This window comes from Mauremys reevesii, linkage group 18 (assembly GCF_016161935.1).
Source record: "Mauremys reevesii isolate NIE-2019 linkage group 18, ASM1616193v1, whole genome shotgun sequence".
Lineage (NCBI taxonomy): Eukaryota > Metazoa > Chordata > Testudines > Geoemydidae > Mauremys > Mauremys reevesii.
The window spans coordinates 4,045,450-4,061,880 of record NC_052640.1 but is presented as its reverse complement, the minus strand read 5'-3'; the positions used below and the strand labels follow the sequence as shown (position 1 = coordinate 4,061,880).

At 39.3% G+C, this 16,431-nt stretch overlaps 1 protein-coding gene across 5 annotated transcripts in view; it reads right to left on the bottom strand.

Annotated features, from left to right (window-relative positions):
- Positions 1–16,431, bottom strand: part of LOC120386015 (SV2 related protein) — a 44,550-nt gene that overhangs the window by 23,674 nt on the left and 4,445 nt on the right. For 3 of the 5 annotated variants that reach the window (XR_005589484.1, XM_039504743.1, XM_039504742.1), the window contains exons 2-7: positions 13,974–14,196; positions 6,754–6,914; positions 4,021–4,106; positions 2,720–2,818; positions 729–800; positions 22–146 (exon numbers count right to left, since the gene is read on the bottom strand). Coding sequence is in view for 4 of the 5 variants with exons in the window: in XM_039504743.1 (XP_039360677.1) it covers positions 22–146; positions 729–800; positions 2,720–2,818; positions 4,021–4,106; positions 6,754–6,914; positions 13,974–14,008 (578 nt within the window). In the remaining variant the exon portion in view is untranslated. The remainder of the gene's footprint in view (positions 1–21; positions 147–728; positions 801–2,719; positions 2,819–4,020; positions 4,107–6,753; positions 6,915–13,973; positions 14,197–16,431) is intronic. The other 2 variants (XM_039504745.1, XM_039504744.1) reach the window with 1 other exon arrangement.

The following is a 16,431-nucleotide window of genomic DNA, read 5'->3' as shown; positions in this document are numbered from 1 at the left end:
GAAATGTGAATATTTACTTACGACTGAGGTACCCCTCCAATCCCAAAGCCCACCAGTCCCCTGAGCACAAGGATCCAACTGTATACTGGTGCAAAACCACTGAGGATCCCATAGTACAGGGTCCAGAACACACTGATCTTTAGCCCCTGCATTTAAACAACAGAAAAAGGATGATGCTATAACACAAATTAGAAAATTATAGACTAATGCCCAGATCTCCTAAATCAGGAAGCATAGAAAGTACTCTAGAAGAACAGTTTTGTGAAGCTGGGAGCCAAGGGTTTCATAAAGCTAGGCTCAAAATAGTTAAAGGAGACTTCAGAACTGTATGTGCAAATGTTGTGTGCCTGTGGCCCTCATTAGGCAAAAATCCCTGTAGTCTGCACAAGCAAATAAGTATACTGCGTGTGCAACATGGACAATTACCATGTGCTTTAATGCATTGCTGAACCTGAGCCCAGAATTTCATAAAGACTCTCTTTAAAGAAAACATGCTTCATTTTATAACACAGTCAGACAGCTATTTCTTTACTCTTCAGTTTTCTCACCTCTCATTTACTGTTACAACCCTGTTGCCCTCACTGGGAGCAGAAACTGGGCTAGCCTGGGACTGCTTAATTCTTGTGCAAGCATGTGGATTATGCAATTCAGCAATGTTATGCACTGAAGTGGAGTGCACTGTAACAGTGTTATAATGGCACCTATTCCAGTAAAAGTTGGAGGCTTACAGTTTTTCTGCCATATTGGTCTGAAATGTTTCCCCAGAGCGTAGAGCTGCACATCATTCCCACAAACACCACCTGCGGAAAATCAGAAATAGTCTTCCTCTTAACAGCACGTATAAATTTCCAGAGAAGAGCTCAGAAGAGAAAGCTGTACAACTTTACCATCAAACCAGAAAATTCAAACATTCATTGTCACTACTGTATTATGTTAAGGTGCTGTGGGTCCAGTTTCTTTTAAAGGAGATTTACATATACAAAGTAGGGTTTTCAAAACTACTCAACAATGGACTAACTCCACGCCCACTGATGACAATGGAAGTTTTACTATTGATTTCAAATGGGACCAGTTAGACTGATGCTGAGTATTTTTGAAAACCCAACACATATATTTTTGATAAATGGAGTGATAATCAATTATGAGACAGTGACTAGTTAGTGAAAGTTGCTAATAAATGAAAGGTCATTTAGGCCCTGATAATCTGCGACTGACATTACAATGTGCATGCTGGTATCCTACTCATCTGAGGCTCGATTCTGCAAGATGCTAAGCATTCTGGCTCAGATCCTGTAAAGCATCAAAACATATGTGCATGAGCAGTCCTATTGACTTCAATGGGGCTACTCATGTTTAAAAGTAAACATTGGCTTAAGCTTTTTACAGGATCAGGCTAGAGTGCTCAACACCTTGCAGCTTTGAACTCCTCCGGATGCCTGGTGATACTAGGTATGTCTCACACAGCAGCTCTCTAGCCTCTGACAGTTTCACCAGCAATTTGTGTGAGGTTTGGTCTTACAGGTTATGTAACCGTCCTTGAATGGAGACATAATTAGATTTTACAACTTCAGAGAAGTCAATAAAAAAGATTATAATGTTAAAGAAAAAACTGTACCTTTAATAATAGTGATACTACAGGAAAAAAAAATCCTATCCCATTGAAGTTAATGAAAAAAACTGCCAGGTTTCACCCATGGATGAGATCTTGCAGTCTTTACATGGCCAAAAATCCCATTGAAGTCAATGGGAGTTTTATCTAAGAAAGAACTGCAGCCTCAAGCAATATGTGGTACAAGAAAGGGTCTTCTTCTAAAAGTTACACATTTACCAGCTTTCATGTCACATTTGATGATACTCCATCCTTTAGACCTTTTGCACACTGAGATCAAAACTGTACTATGCTGAAACACTGGCTGAAGTCCTCCTGTAGATGGTCTGGTTTGAGTTCAGTTTGGTGAAAGGCATGATGTTTACACTGGCTATTTGGTTTAAATGTATTTAGCATATTTATAAATTTGTGCAATACCAGTATAGTTCAAAAATGCCATAAAAGGCCATGGGAGAGAAAAACGTTATAGGAATTTGAGAATTAAGCTGGAGGACACAAAGAAGCAACAATTGTAAGTAGAAGGTATCACACCCATCCATGTCCTACACTTTGGTTTTCTCATCTCTAAAGCCCATCTGCATTTCCAGCACTGTTGCACCATTCTCGGAGGCCTCCTACTTTCAGGGATTATTACGAAGCCCAGTTCAAACAGAAAAATTCCACTCTACCCCAGGGCTCCTTCTCCTTCCATGTACAAAGGAACTTAGGCTTTCCCAACAGGGTCAGAAAGAAGGTTCTCTGAAGATTACCAAAATGTACAAACTTTTTCTGTGAGCCAAGGTGTGTGTGTGTGGTGGGGGGGGTGTCTGAGTTTTTTGGGGATGAGCCTGGATCAATTTATGTTTGGCTGGAAATTACATTTAATGGGAAACCCACACAAGGCAAAATCTGCAGTTCTGGCTGAGTTTCACATTTTCAAATTCTGTCTCTTAAAGAAAGGCTCCTACAACACCAGTGAGCCAAAGTCAGAGAGATTTATACTAGTCTAGTCTCCTCCACTCCGCAAAGGCCATGAACAGATTTTATCATTGTGATCTAAACTATAATGTCTCTACAGCAATGAGTAGAAAAACCTTACAGAATACAGGAGCTGTCAGCTATTTTTCCTACCGATGTAAGCAATGCAACCTGCCAGCTTGGTAATCGCCACTCACAATGAAGCTGAGGAGCTAGGATACTTAGAATCATCATTTCCATTGCATCTGCCATCTAGAAGGGCAATAAAGAAACAATAATGACTGCCTGAATATTATCATTATCACAGCCGATTATATTCCTCTTTTAAGTTAACCCCTCCTTGCTGAAGCCATTCCTGCTGCGGAGGTAAAACATGGCAGTACAGTTTGAAAGACAGATATTATATTGCAGATTTGCACAGTGCAGTGAAATAAGCAATATATTTTCTGAGCATTAACTTTGCATTGGGATATGAGCACTACAAAATTCATTTCTCTTTGCCCCCATAGACTTGGGATGGTCTGCTATGTTAAAGTAGTTAAGCCTACAAGATATCAGAATTTTTAGTAGGTAGGATTCAAAGAGCCAAATTCAGAAGTGGTGCATAAGGTGGTGTGAGTCTCAGGGAGTCTAAATTGTTTAAACTCCTTTTTCTGGCTACTTAGCAAGAGTTGTGTTAGCTTTAGACTCCCTTAAAAGCAGACTGAGTTAGACCTACTTATTACCATGTAACTTATACCCTCGTATACATCACCTCTGGATTTGGTACAAATACTTTGAGAAAACATCTATGGGCCAAAATTTACCTCCTTTACCCACTGGGTAATAAATCAGGGCAGACTGTAATCCTATATATAGACAATAACTAGAAAATGAACGATCTAGACATGTTTAGCCTAAAAATATTAGAGGGGAGCGGCATTATAGCTCTTTATAAGTAAAAAATTGACAATTAAAGAATAGAAAACAGAATCATTTGCCCTGGATACCAACCCCTAGAAGCACTGGGCTGATGTGCAACAGGGATATATTCAGCTACCAGGAAAACCATGTTGATGATGAATTCACAAAGAATATAGAACACTTTGCCTAATGTGATAAATATGGTAAAATCTCTAGCTTGTCTTTAAAGACAAGTGAGATCAATTTACTGTAGGTGTAATTTGGGACCCTTCCTACCTGAAGCAAAGTTTTGGAGTATAGGATCCAAATGGTTCCTTCCAGCCCTGTCTTATAAGACATACATAAAAAGCCTAACCAGCTTTCTCATCACATGCTAGGCCTGATTCTGGTAGTTGTTAACATTTCAGTTGTTAACATTTCTAGTCTTTGTTCATTACATTTTTGTTTGTTTGTGTTTGTCCCCAAGCATGAATACATCCTGTGGATATTAGTGTATTACATGGATTCCTTGAGGGGCTGATATGCCATTGCCCTTGGCAACAATTACTTACCCATGCTAATCCAGTAAGAACAGAGAGCTTCCACTGGAATTTCCCAAACCCAATGGCTTCCACTGCATCTTCCACCATAAAAGTATCTAGAAAAGAATCAACAATTCTGGTTCAGCACTGCATTCCTTTCCCTCCTATAAGAGCCATACTCTAAGATAGAGCTTTCTAATAATACATCTAGTTAATAATAGTAATTTAATAACTGGCTAAATCCTTAGGGCTATATTTAGTTTTTATTCAATTCTTACTCAGGCCAACTTCCATTTTCTTCAAGGATTTTCCCAAATACAATAATTCTAAATATTAATATAATGTCTTACATTTATACAGCACTTTTATATAAATCAGTGTAGTCCCATTGACTTTGGAGGAGCACCAATGATTTGTACCAGCTGAAGATCTGACGCTAAGTTTAAGGGGGACACTTCACCCACCATTGAAATACAGCATTCTTTGGAGTGAAGCACATTAGTTGTTTAACAGCACATAGCAATACTATATAAGAGGACAGGAAGTGTAATTTTAATGCATCCAATTAAAATTACAGAGGGAATCTAGGAAGGCAGAATGTAATGGTTTGAGTTGAGAATTTGGCCAGGACATGTGGAAAATCACTGATACTGTTTCTAAAAATGCCCCTAGGGTTTTGAATCTTGCAAATAGTCATGCACTGGACCACAGTTTTATGTCTCATCTGAAGACTATCAAACATCTCCAGTTTACTATCTTGGACATTACAAACCTCATCTGTCTAAAATTTAGAATAAAAAGATGTCAATATAAATGCATTTTTATTTTTGTAGTGATTGAAATCAGTTTAAGTCTCAAAGTTTTACCAATACCAACTATCAGTAAATATAAAGTCAACTTCTCCATTAAAATGCCCTCATTAAAGAAAAAGTAAAACTTCAGCTAGTCTTGTAATACACTGGTGGAAGTCAGGTCCCAAACAAGCCAGTGCTGAGATTTTTCAGAAAGTCAGTATGAGGTTTCACATCAATGTGTTTGAGAGACAGGGTGTAGCAGTATGTTGTATGTCTCTTCAATGCTTTTGAGCTTCCCTTTAGGGCTGATCACTAGCAGAAATTCTCTCCATATTAATGCATGTCCCAGACCTTCCCCAGTATGCTGAGCTCTTTGGAGAGATTCACCCAGGTTTGAATATTATTTTGGGAAAGTTTGAGTAAAATAAATAAATAGCAAGGCACAACTGTGCAACAGAGGAAATGCACAGGGAGCCAGAAAACCCCAAATAAAGTACTCTAAAGAGGGAGGGCATATCACATTATAATTCCATCCCACCATAACTGAATGAAAAGAATCAGAAAAGGGAAAAGACACACAGTCCATACTATGCAATCAGTCTACAGCTCACGCCAAGTGGTATACTGCATTCAAATTACATTAACCTCTTAAGTAAATAAGCCCCCTTGGCTGGTAATTGTCCCAGCAGACAAAAGGTGGAATGCTCAGCTCAGTTTCTCCCTCTGGGCCAGTGGGAGTCAGCAACACTGCAGAGGCTTCATCCTCAGGCTATGTATTACTACTCTAGTGAGCCCTGCAAGATGATTTAGGACTCGGAGCAGCAGTGATCAGTTATAAAGGGAAGTTATTCAGCCCTCTCAAACAGAGGAAAGATGTGGTGACCCAAGACCCAGTTCCAAGGAGGATGGAGGGCTACAATGGCAGTAAAAGTACTTTTTTGGTAGCAAACAGGTAATTCTCCAGTCTTTCCCCTCCTGAGGCCATGGAGGCCATGGTATTCCTGACTGGCGATATGTTCTTCCCATTATGGATATGGAGAGAGATGTGGGGGGAAAGGGCAAGGAAAAATACTGAACAGAAGTGGATGAGCAAAAAAAATCCAGCTACACTGTGATTGTTACTACTAGGTCAACAGAACATTTTGAATTAAATTAGGCACATTTATATTGTGTTATCCAAAGGTAATAATCAAGTACCTAAAGAAAAATGTGCACATTTAGTATTCAGTGCTGAAATGCCCTGAACAAAGAGGCTAAGGAGCAATTCCACTAAGTACTCAACTATATGCATCAACTCATGTCATGCAGGCTACCAAACAACTGCCAGATGCCATCAGCTTTAAGCCATCACGTAATTGAACATATACTACAAAATTAACATACCAAGTTAACTATCCTCCATCCTCCTGAAACAACACTGTGAGGGCTCAGTCCAAACCCACTGATCAGGATCAAGCAATAAATCCTAAATATGCTTTTATTTGACCTTTCGACTCATCTGAGCTTATCAGTATGTCAGTTGTATTGCCATAGAACCTACAATATCTAGATATGGGTTTACGATCCCAAATTCAGATCCAGATCTTGAACAGTCCATAATTTTGGAATGTTTGGATCCAGAGTTTTGGTTTGGCAAGCTATGAAGACAGGAAGGATTCGGAAAATTTGGATCCAGCTCTGGGTTCATACTTTGACCATCCCCTAAATTCAGGTGTGTTTTGATCTGAGATTTGCTTTGGCTCCAGTTCTGATAACATCAAAACAAGCAAACAATCCAACCCCCTCAGAAGATAGTTTAGTTAATTGGTGACCTATCAGCTGTATCATAATTAATCCATATTGTTATTTATCACTTTGACCTGCAAGTTTTCTACTTCTCTAAACACAGTAGACTCAGGCTTGGCTGCAGTCTGAATGAAATGTAGAAGCCACATCTCTTTTCTAGGAGGAGAACAAGAGTCCTGCTTACCATCAGTTGGATTGGCAAATTCCTTTGGCACTGCAGCTCCATCCTCTAGCTCTATAGCCTCTAGCTCTGTCTGAACACCTTCAATCTGAATTTCATGCTCTCCTGAAATGGCATCTTCGGCTGACCTGGAACTTTCCCCTGTGCGGCGAAACTTGACCACCCTAAGAATATAGAAATGAGAGTAAATGCTCCTGTGGGTCTTTTCTCTGATAGTAATATGATTTGCTGAAGCTTCATTTAGTTATGTTTTATTATTAACTATTATTTTACTAACTTCTATAGTGCCTGTTGCTGTGGTAGCAGGACCCTTTGAGATTAAAACACAAACCAAAACCAATTAACTAAATACCAAGCAAAACAAATGTGTCTTGTATCACGCTTTGAGGTGTGAGCCCAGCCACTAGACATGGAAGACCTTAATTTTAAAACTACCCTCCTGTTGTCGCCCTAGCTTTGGCACTACAATGGATGAGCATTTGGATATCTAACCACCTGATTGAAATCACATAGTTGGCCATTGAAATGTTAAGCATTCATATTTAGGTTCTGAAAGTGGATGTTTCCCAGCCGATCTTAAAACAAGAGGTGAACTATCAGATATCCAGGTCGCATATCATTCAAGGCTTTAAAGACTATTAGTGATGCCTTGAATTTAATGTTTGTATTAACCATTTACAAGTTTTAATCTTATAGACAGCAAAGTAAAAGTTTTTTTAATGCCAATTGACTCAAAGGATAGGGCTGCTGTATATACAGTTAACATTGCATAAAGTCACTTTTTGACAAAACAAAAATGAGTGTATGAACTTAGTGCAGGCAAAAAAGTGCCAGTTTGACAGCACTGGAGATTGAAGTCGTATGTTCACAGAGTAGGTGTAACATGCGTCGCATAAGGGAAAGTATCCCCACAGTCTCCTACAAATTTATCTCAATTCTGAACTGAAAGGACCACCTTCTGAAAGTGAGAAGGAAGTTCAATTTTCAGGACTCATTCAATCCTCAGCCTTGTTGCTGAGATTGCCAGCAAGGCAGGACCCACCGAGAACTGATTATGGTGGCAAATACAGACACTTGACTACTGGGAACCGAAATGAGAATCACTAAGTTATTTCACACAGGGTACCTTACAGCCATCAGAGAGTAACAATATCCATTCACTTTCACAACTGACTTGGGATGAACGTGAGGTAGTGACCAAATATAAAAGGCTGTCACATTACCAATCTCGCTATCCATTTAGCATCCCTCGGTTCATTTTTAAAAATTATAATTCATCACTTCACCTACTATATTGAGGTTCCAGAAACACACAAATAACACAACTACTTTAATTAAAATTATTTATTTGAATAAAAATATTTAATCAATTTCATAATGCTAAAGACACAAGCTCAGTTTAAAACAGTAGCATGTAAAAGCAAAAAGATTTGTAGTCACAGATCTATCACAGTGATCATCTAGAAAAAAGAAAGTAGTCAATTTAGTGCAGATTAGCCAGTTGTTTTCTAATATTGAATTATTTTATGAATCCTGCTTCATTATGTAATGTTTAGCTACCTGCCAAATTTCAAGATTTCTTCTTGTCCCCTGGGACACAAATCAATCTTCTGAAAACAATACAGAAAATTAAATGCAGCCCATTTCTACAACAAGGACAACGCATGTGAAACTAAATGACACAACTTTATTTAATCGATGTGTCTGTACACATGTAGACAGACAGGTAGCCAGAAAGAAAATCCCTAGCAGAAAATAACTATCAATTCTGTGCTGTTAATGTGAACAACTATATGTAAAGCAAAACACTTATTCATTTGGTTACTCTGCAGATCCATCTTCTGATACTGTGACAGAGAGCAAACTATTTTAATACACTTGTGATTTTATTAAGTTAGACCACGTATATGGAATGGAGGTCCAATCTTGTGACTGGTTACCTCCTTCAAGGTGTGGGGAATTTTCAGCTCCCATTGAAGTGTACGAGATCTCAGCACCTCAGAGGATTCAGGGCACACTGATGTTGGCCAGTCATTTTGTTAATCTTAACTTATGTGGATAGTATGGTTATAATCAATGTAAACAGTTAGGCTGAAAACATCAAACATTACTTACCAAATCCAGATGTCCTTACTCGGTTTTCACTCTGTCTTTATTCACCCCTTATTTTGGCATACTTCCAGGGACTTCCCTGAGTAAGGAATGAGTAAAACCCAAGTAAGGACTTGAGTATTTGGCCCTGCGCTGAGTTGATGGGACAAAATCTTCCCTGTGTTGTGCAGGTATTACTTGTGGGGGGAAGAGAGCCTAGTAGCCTCTTCTACTTGGTGAACGTACAGGTGTTGGAGGCAGCTGGTGTTCTACTTGATGCAGCAGCAGAACAAGATTGCAACCCAGCGCTTAAGAGAGTTCTAGGGATTAAGACTGCTTGTACAGGCTGCTACAACACTGCCATAAAGGTTTACGGGCATTTTGATCACACCAACAACCAGCAAAGAAACAGGTCAAGAAAGTTTTTAATGCAGTTGGCCCTCTGTTTCCTCTCATCCTGGCTCCCTAAAAAGTAACCCCATTTGTGAGACTAGTCAGCAGAGCAAAGAACCACAGTGGAAGTCTCTGCATGTTAACAGATATCAAGAAGTATTTTACTTTTTTTGCATACAATCAAATACTTTATTTCTAGAAAGTTTGACATATATGGTAGCTTCTTTTGCTGTTATTATATGTATAGAAAAAATTGATCCATAATTTTAGATGATTCTTATAGACTGCCCCAGAAAAGATAAATTCACAACTAAGAAATATAGCCGTGAGAAACTACTATAATTGCCTGCCATTTTGAACTTTAGCCTCTTCGGGTTTTCCCCAGAGAAAAGCAGTCAAGATTTTGGCATTTTTATTCATGTACAATTATTTTAGAAATAGATCCCATTGGGATAAAGCTGCTTTCAGAAAGCAGACTTGCTCAGGACTATAAATATTCACAACACACAACAAAATGGAGATACATGTAACTGTAGTAAAACAAATGAAGAATAAATGTGCTATCTCCGGATTTATAGACTTGTGATTTACACACTGTTTACAAAAAACGGAAGGAAATGTTTAGTAAAGTTCCTTATTTACATAATCATGTAGGCAAAAGCCATTGGAAATCAGAAAGACTTTTTTTGCACTCTTCTTGGAAATTATTTTGGACTTATCCTGGGGAATAGATTTTTGTTGGGTCTTTTTAAAGAAAACATAATGCCACAGCACTTATTTCTGATTTCAATGTACAAGGTTATTATCTAACATGTGCAATAATCACTTCCCAACCCTAGTCATTAAGTGTTTGGCCCTGCACAGCACAACTGCAGAATAAGCACAAGGTATCAAGTGATGAGTAGGGAGCAGAGGGGAACCCAGTCCTGCATTAATGAGTGCTGCTGCCCAACTGCCAAATTACTCCTGCCTAGCAGTAGGAGACAGCCTGAAGGAGCAGTGAGCACTTAGTTCAAAAAACCTGCACATTCTGCTGTGCACTGTTAAAGAACTTGCAGAATCAAGCTCAAGTAATTTCAAGAGATATGGTCCCCGATGAGAGGGATCAGTTAGCAAATATATATTGTTTTATGGCCCTGGTCTCAGATTCGTGCATTTTTTCTTTCATTGGCCTGCTGGACAACCAAATACTTATTAAGGAATCAAAATTCTCTCTCCTACTCTTTGGATGCACACTGTATGCTACCATGGAAGTGGAAGGTTATCCTACCTTTCCTCCTATATACAAGGTGGCGCCAAAAATAATTGAGAATAGAAACTTAAAACTGTTGTGTCTACCTATGTAAAAGTCCATCACACTGGGATTTGCAGTATATGTCAGAACACTGCTCACAAGCATTTCCATATTCGTCTTCATAATGGCACTCTGTAGTCACAATTGTATCCCAGGCCTCTCTATGGCTTAGAGCCAAGAGCTATCCATCTTCCATCTTTTTACCTTCATGTGTGTGCCAAACAATCAGGATATAGCTAAAGGCTAAATATTTTGCAATAGTTCTATTCAAAATGCACAACTGTCACAGAGTCCTCAAACCCCTTTTCACTCTATCCCCACCCTTTGTAACACCTGTGTAACCTATACAGCTTAGCCACTCACACCCTCTTGTATTTCAGTGCAATGTGGGTTTTTTGTTTTGTTTTTTGGGTTTTTTGTTTGTTTTTTTGAGAAATTATCTTAGCCTTGATTGTGTCTCTTCTGGTCTTCAGTAACTTAATATTTTCAGCCTAGAAAAAAGATTAGCTGTGATGGTCTTTATCTTATTTAATTTCATTTTCCTTATCTTTAAGGGACAACAACATCAAATACCTACCAAGTATCCTTGCATGCTGCAGCTGCTGCAGTCAGACATGCACATATGACAGTTTTAAAAGGTGAAGTGAAAGACTTTACACTTGGCAAGACCTGAGTTCCGTATTTCTCCTGCAAGAGCTGATGACACCAGTATACCTAAAATAGGGCAAGGTGCTGGGGAAGCAGCAAAGCTCACGTAAAAGGACTTTGTTCCATGAAAAAAACATCAGGGGCTGAGCCTCAACCCCATTCCACCAGACTGTCTGTGCAACTAGGCCACAGCCACTAATACAGGCCATGGAGAGGAGTAGTGAACATGGCCTGCTGTTTCCCTATAGCACAGGGTTATGGTTTAGTGGAATCATGCAGTACATAGACCATACCATATTGCTGACCCATTCTGGCACATGCACTATTTCTCCCACTACACCTGTAGTCATTCATCACTAAGATCTTTGCTGCATATGGGTGGTGGAAAGGTCCAGCATCCACCTGTGTGGGAATATCACTGCTATTGCTTCCTTGGTCAACTGACTTGCAAAACATTTAAAGACATTTGGGGGTCTTCTTTGGGTACTCAGGGTATCCCAGGATTTGATCCACTGCATAGATAATGCATCCCTTGCATTCTTTACACTTCTTTAGTAATGCTAACAGCTGCAACAGGAGAAACAGAGCATCTGGTCTCAGTGATTCAGGTCTTAGCAGGTAAGCAAAGGAAGAACAGATGTTCATCCATTTTTGTTTTAAAATACATGCATTTGTAAAATTGAAATATAATTATATAAGACCAAATCCTGGTCCTGTTGAAGTTAATGGCAAAACCCCCATTGACTTCAGTGGAACTAAGAGTTAGCCCATGTTCTGTTAATGATGTGGGATATGTACAGGATTTTTGCAGTCAGTAGAAATAAAAAAGGTTCTCAGTTCAGGTTTATGCTCAACTCCATTTGCAAATTTAATTCTAAATTCTCCCAAATGGATTTTGACCTCAGTAAAACCAGAATTGCTTTGAATTTCCCTTTGCTGGCCCTAAAAGATGAATGAAATAATTTACAACTTCCTTACATTCTCTTGAGAATTGTCATTATAATAATGTCAGCAGAATGCATATGTAGTCATCATATGATCTACAAAGCATGTATGCTCACAAACACATACTGAAAGTTGTACTTCAGTAAGATTTTTATTATCAAAAGGCAATTAATATGAATGTTCATTCATATTTTATGTACAAAAGCTTTATGAGCATCAGACTTAATTATGCGGGAACTGAATTGACTTGTTTTCTGTTGTATTTTTGCTATTTTTAGCAGCACCATTATCTGTATAGTAAATCCACATGCTAGAATTTCAGCACTCCCAGGGCATGACCCCAAGTCCCCTGAAGTCAATGGACATACTTCTATTGACTTCAGTGGGCTTTGGATCTGGCCTGTCATACCCAATTTCTTTTTGGGGTTATAAATGAAAATTGTTCATACAACATATATCACTATTTTACAGTGTATTATTTAAGGTTGCATACAAAAATATATGCTAACAAATACCTGTCTCTTAATAAAGGGCCTGATCTTGAACCCCACATATTAATAATTATTTATTATTATTTAACAAGTATATTGAGGTAGTACCTAAAGAGTGACCAGTTTGGGGCATCATGGTGCTAGATGCTGTACAAACATATTGTAAATGATCTACAAATCCCATTGAGTTTTGCCTGAGTAAAGACTGAAGAACCTGTCCCCAAACCTCATTGTAAGGAATAAAACACAGCTTTTGAACAAAGAACCTGTGAAACTATTTGAAACAGAAGAAAAACACAGTGATGAGTTTACTGATGCATACCTCGAAAATTCTTCACTACTGAAGCACCTTATAGAGCTGCATTTTTGTGCAAGACCCCACAATACTGAATAAATCCAATTATTCCTACACTGTAAGGAACTGTAGATAATTATTAAGTACATTAAAATAACAGAATAGAAAAAAGATGGCCTAATGAAAACATGCATCTTTTTTCTGTAATGAAAAGCAGAATGCACCATAACAAATGGTTTTCAACACAGCCTGAAGTTCATGTCATTGTATATGCCTAACTGATTAAACATTTAACTAAATTATTTAATTTACTTCATCTCAATAATATTTTTAATTCAGTTCAATTTTTTATTCTCTGCCTTTGTGAGTCAATGTTTTATAAATATGGATGTGTTTTAAGCAGCAAGGCAACAAAGCACGGAGAAAATGTAATGATTAAAGGACACCTCTCACATTCAGAAGAAGGGAAAGCATTTCAAAATGACAAAGCCAGCAATCGGGTTATCAGCTCTTTACACAGATCTAGCATTTAGGTACAAACAGCAAGGAGTTTGTCATGCACAAACATTCCTTGTGCAGCAATGTCTGCTTCTTCAAACCACACAGTTTACAAACACCAGTGGCCCTCGCTACAAACATACCCTTTGAAGAAATGTTGTGATCTGCAAACAGTTGGCTGCATGAAGTAGAAGGCTAGGAAAGATGCCTACCTTGGCACGATGTTATTTACAGATGCAATCCACATTGCAAATGCATTGCTAATGTTTCCTCTCACTAGAATGCTTTGCACCCTCCGAGATTATATAACCACCTCCCACATGCACACCCACCCGAAGTTCAAGTAAAAATAAAAATTGGGTGAGTTAATAAAGCAAACAGCTCCCTACAGCAGCTCCAGGGAGTCAAGGATGCTGAACCTGGGCAGACAGACTAGGAAAATGGCCTGCTTCCTGTGGCCTGAGCCATTCCCCAGGAATAGTTTCAATTCAAAAAATCACTAGGATTCGCACCCTGCAGTTTGTTAAAAAAAAATACCGGTGTGTCTCTGTCTCCCCCTGCTACTTACGGCAGCTGTCTTAGCTGGAATAAATCATCCTCCATTGCCAGGCTGGGTTTGGTAGAGCTGTTCTCATTGCTCTTACATTGTGGTTAATGGAGAGATGCTGGGATTTCAGGAGCACTGGCTGCTGGACAGCTCCCTCCGCTACAGCAGCAGTAGCTGCACCAGCAGCCACCGAAACAAAGCGGCAGCCAAGAGGGAGCTGGGGAAGGGAGGGGGAAGAGAAGACCTGGGGAAGAAAGAGAGAAGAAGCTGCTGATGGAGGTCCAGGGTAGGAGGTTGTTCTGGTCACAGAAACTCACAGGTTTCTTACTATTATTTTAGCAGGGTAGCTGCTGTATTTTTGCTCTAGTATTTTATCGGATTCTTATCCTATACAGTTGCAGTCCCTGTGATCAATATTTAATGCAAAAACATCTGCTTATTAGGAAGATGTCGTCTCAGGGAATATTAAACACTATAGGAAAATGCAGTTAACATTCCAATGAGGACTCACAAATAGAAGGAGGTTTAAAGTTATCTGGGGTGAATCTACTCACAAAAGGGGCAGCAGAGGGTCCTTAAAATGACTAGCTATTTACTGGCTGAGCTGTAGAGCTGCTTGCTTTAATGGGCGTTTCTCAGAAAATGAAATTAATTTAGATAAATGACAGACAACACCTACACACATAATTATGAGGATAGCTAGATTAGAGTAAAACCTATTTTGTGTGACCCTGGGAGTTGGGTGCTTGACCCTCATTGAAAATCAATGGGAGTTAGGTGCCAAACTCACTTAGGCACTTTTGAAAATTCCACCCTAAGGCCTTGAGCCTGAAAACATTTATGTGTGTGAACTCACTGCATGCTGTTCACATGAATGAAGCTTGCAGGCTCAAGCCCTTAGTTTGGAGATATGTTGGAGCAGTCTCTTAAGGCAAGAGATTGCCTAGTAAAGGTGATCTATTGTAGAGGTCTTACAGTGTTTACACATGTGTGCACCTGTACTTGAGTTAACTTGTGCAAAATATGTAACTTCATTATCTGAGACAATGCACCATCAACCTAGCACACTTCTTCCTGTTGATATTCTCCTTCTACAGGATTTTCCTATAGATGGAAAAGGTAATTTAGCTGTGTGTGACTGTATATATCAATTATTCCTTTCCACAGAAAGACCCAACAGAGAAAATTACACGAAAAAGGTGCCAGGAGGACAGTGAAGAAATAGTATTGCTTTCTCCCATTGATAGGGTTTGTGTAGGCAGAAGAAGCAAGGGCATGATCACTGAACAATGTTGACTCTGAGGATCTATGGAGAATCCCAGTCCCAACCCTGCATATGTAGGAACATCCAGGTTGAATGCCTGCCTTCTGTGTACTGACCAGCCTCCCACCCCTTAGATGGCTGACTCAGTGGCCATGTTGCTCCTGACTCCCCTTCCATGCCTGTTTGGCACTTCATCTTTCAAGTGTGGTGAAAGCCATGGACGGGGAGTTTATACAGTACTTGAAGGAACAGCACTAACCTATGCAGCAATTTGTTACTCAGGTTGTATGTGGCTGTGGTGGGACAATCCTATGGGAAGCAGCTGCTCCCTAGCACTGATGCTTTTTGGCCAGCCAGTCCCTCCAACCATGCACATACTTTAACATGTGCATTGCTGGTACAGAAGGGCTGGCAGGAGTTATATAGCAGAACATGCCATGTGATACATTTCCCATCTTCTTTAGGGATGACACAGTTGCTCCCTAATTCACAGACGGACTCTGTTATTGTGAAGTCACTTATTCCTACAAAATAACTTCAGAGGTTTCACTATAACCAGAAATGGCAAATTTGCACACTGTGCACTGAAACAATTTGGAACTTCCCCTCTCCTCCATGGGAAACAATGGGCTAGATTCTAGCCTGCATTTCTGACAAGATGCAGCACGGGAGTCAGAGCCTAGATGGAAAAGGTGTGAGGGTGACTTTAAGACCATCTCCATAATTCTGGGCAGCTGCAAGGTCTGATGCCACCCCCAGCATTAGGTAAAGCAAGCCCAGGAGCCAGCATCCCTCCACACATCCCTGTCATGTCACTTGAATACTGGAAACATTCAGAAGCAGATTTTGTCCCCTTACTCATTGAGCAAACTACTACTCAGATTGAATAAGGGTGGCACAATGTTACTGGGTTAAGCACAGAGAGATGAAAGAGATCCATAACCCTGGAATAGAAAGATTCTCAATGTTATTTCAAGGCAATACAATTATTTTAATAAAAGATAATAGTTCAAGACAGAACATACAGAGTTAAAGAGTCTTCAGCAGATAGGATTGACCTTGACCACCTAACAAAATTTAATCATAAATTTCAAGAAGATTTGTGTCTTCTCTTCAGAAAATCCAGGTTAAGGCAAACAGTTCAATTCATTAAATGATCCAAGAAGGCTACTATGTTCCACAGAGTAAAATGCTACAGATAAATCCATTACAATG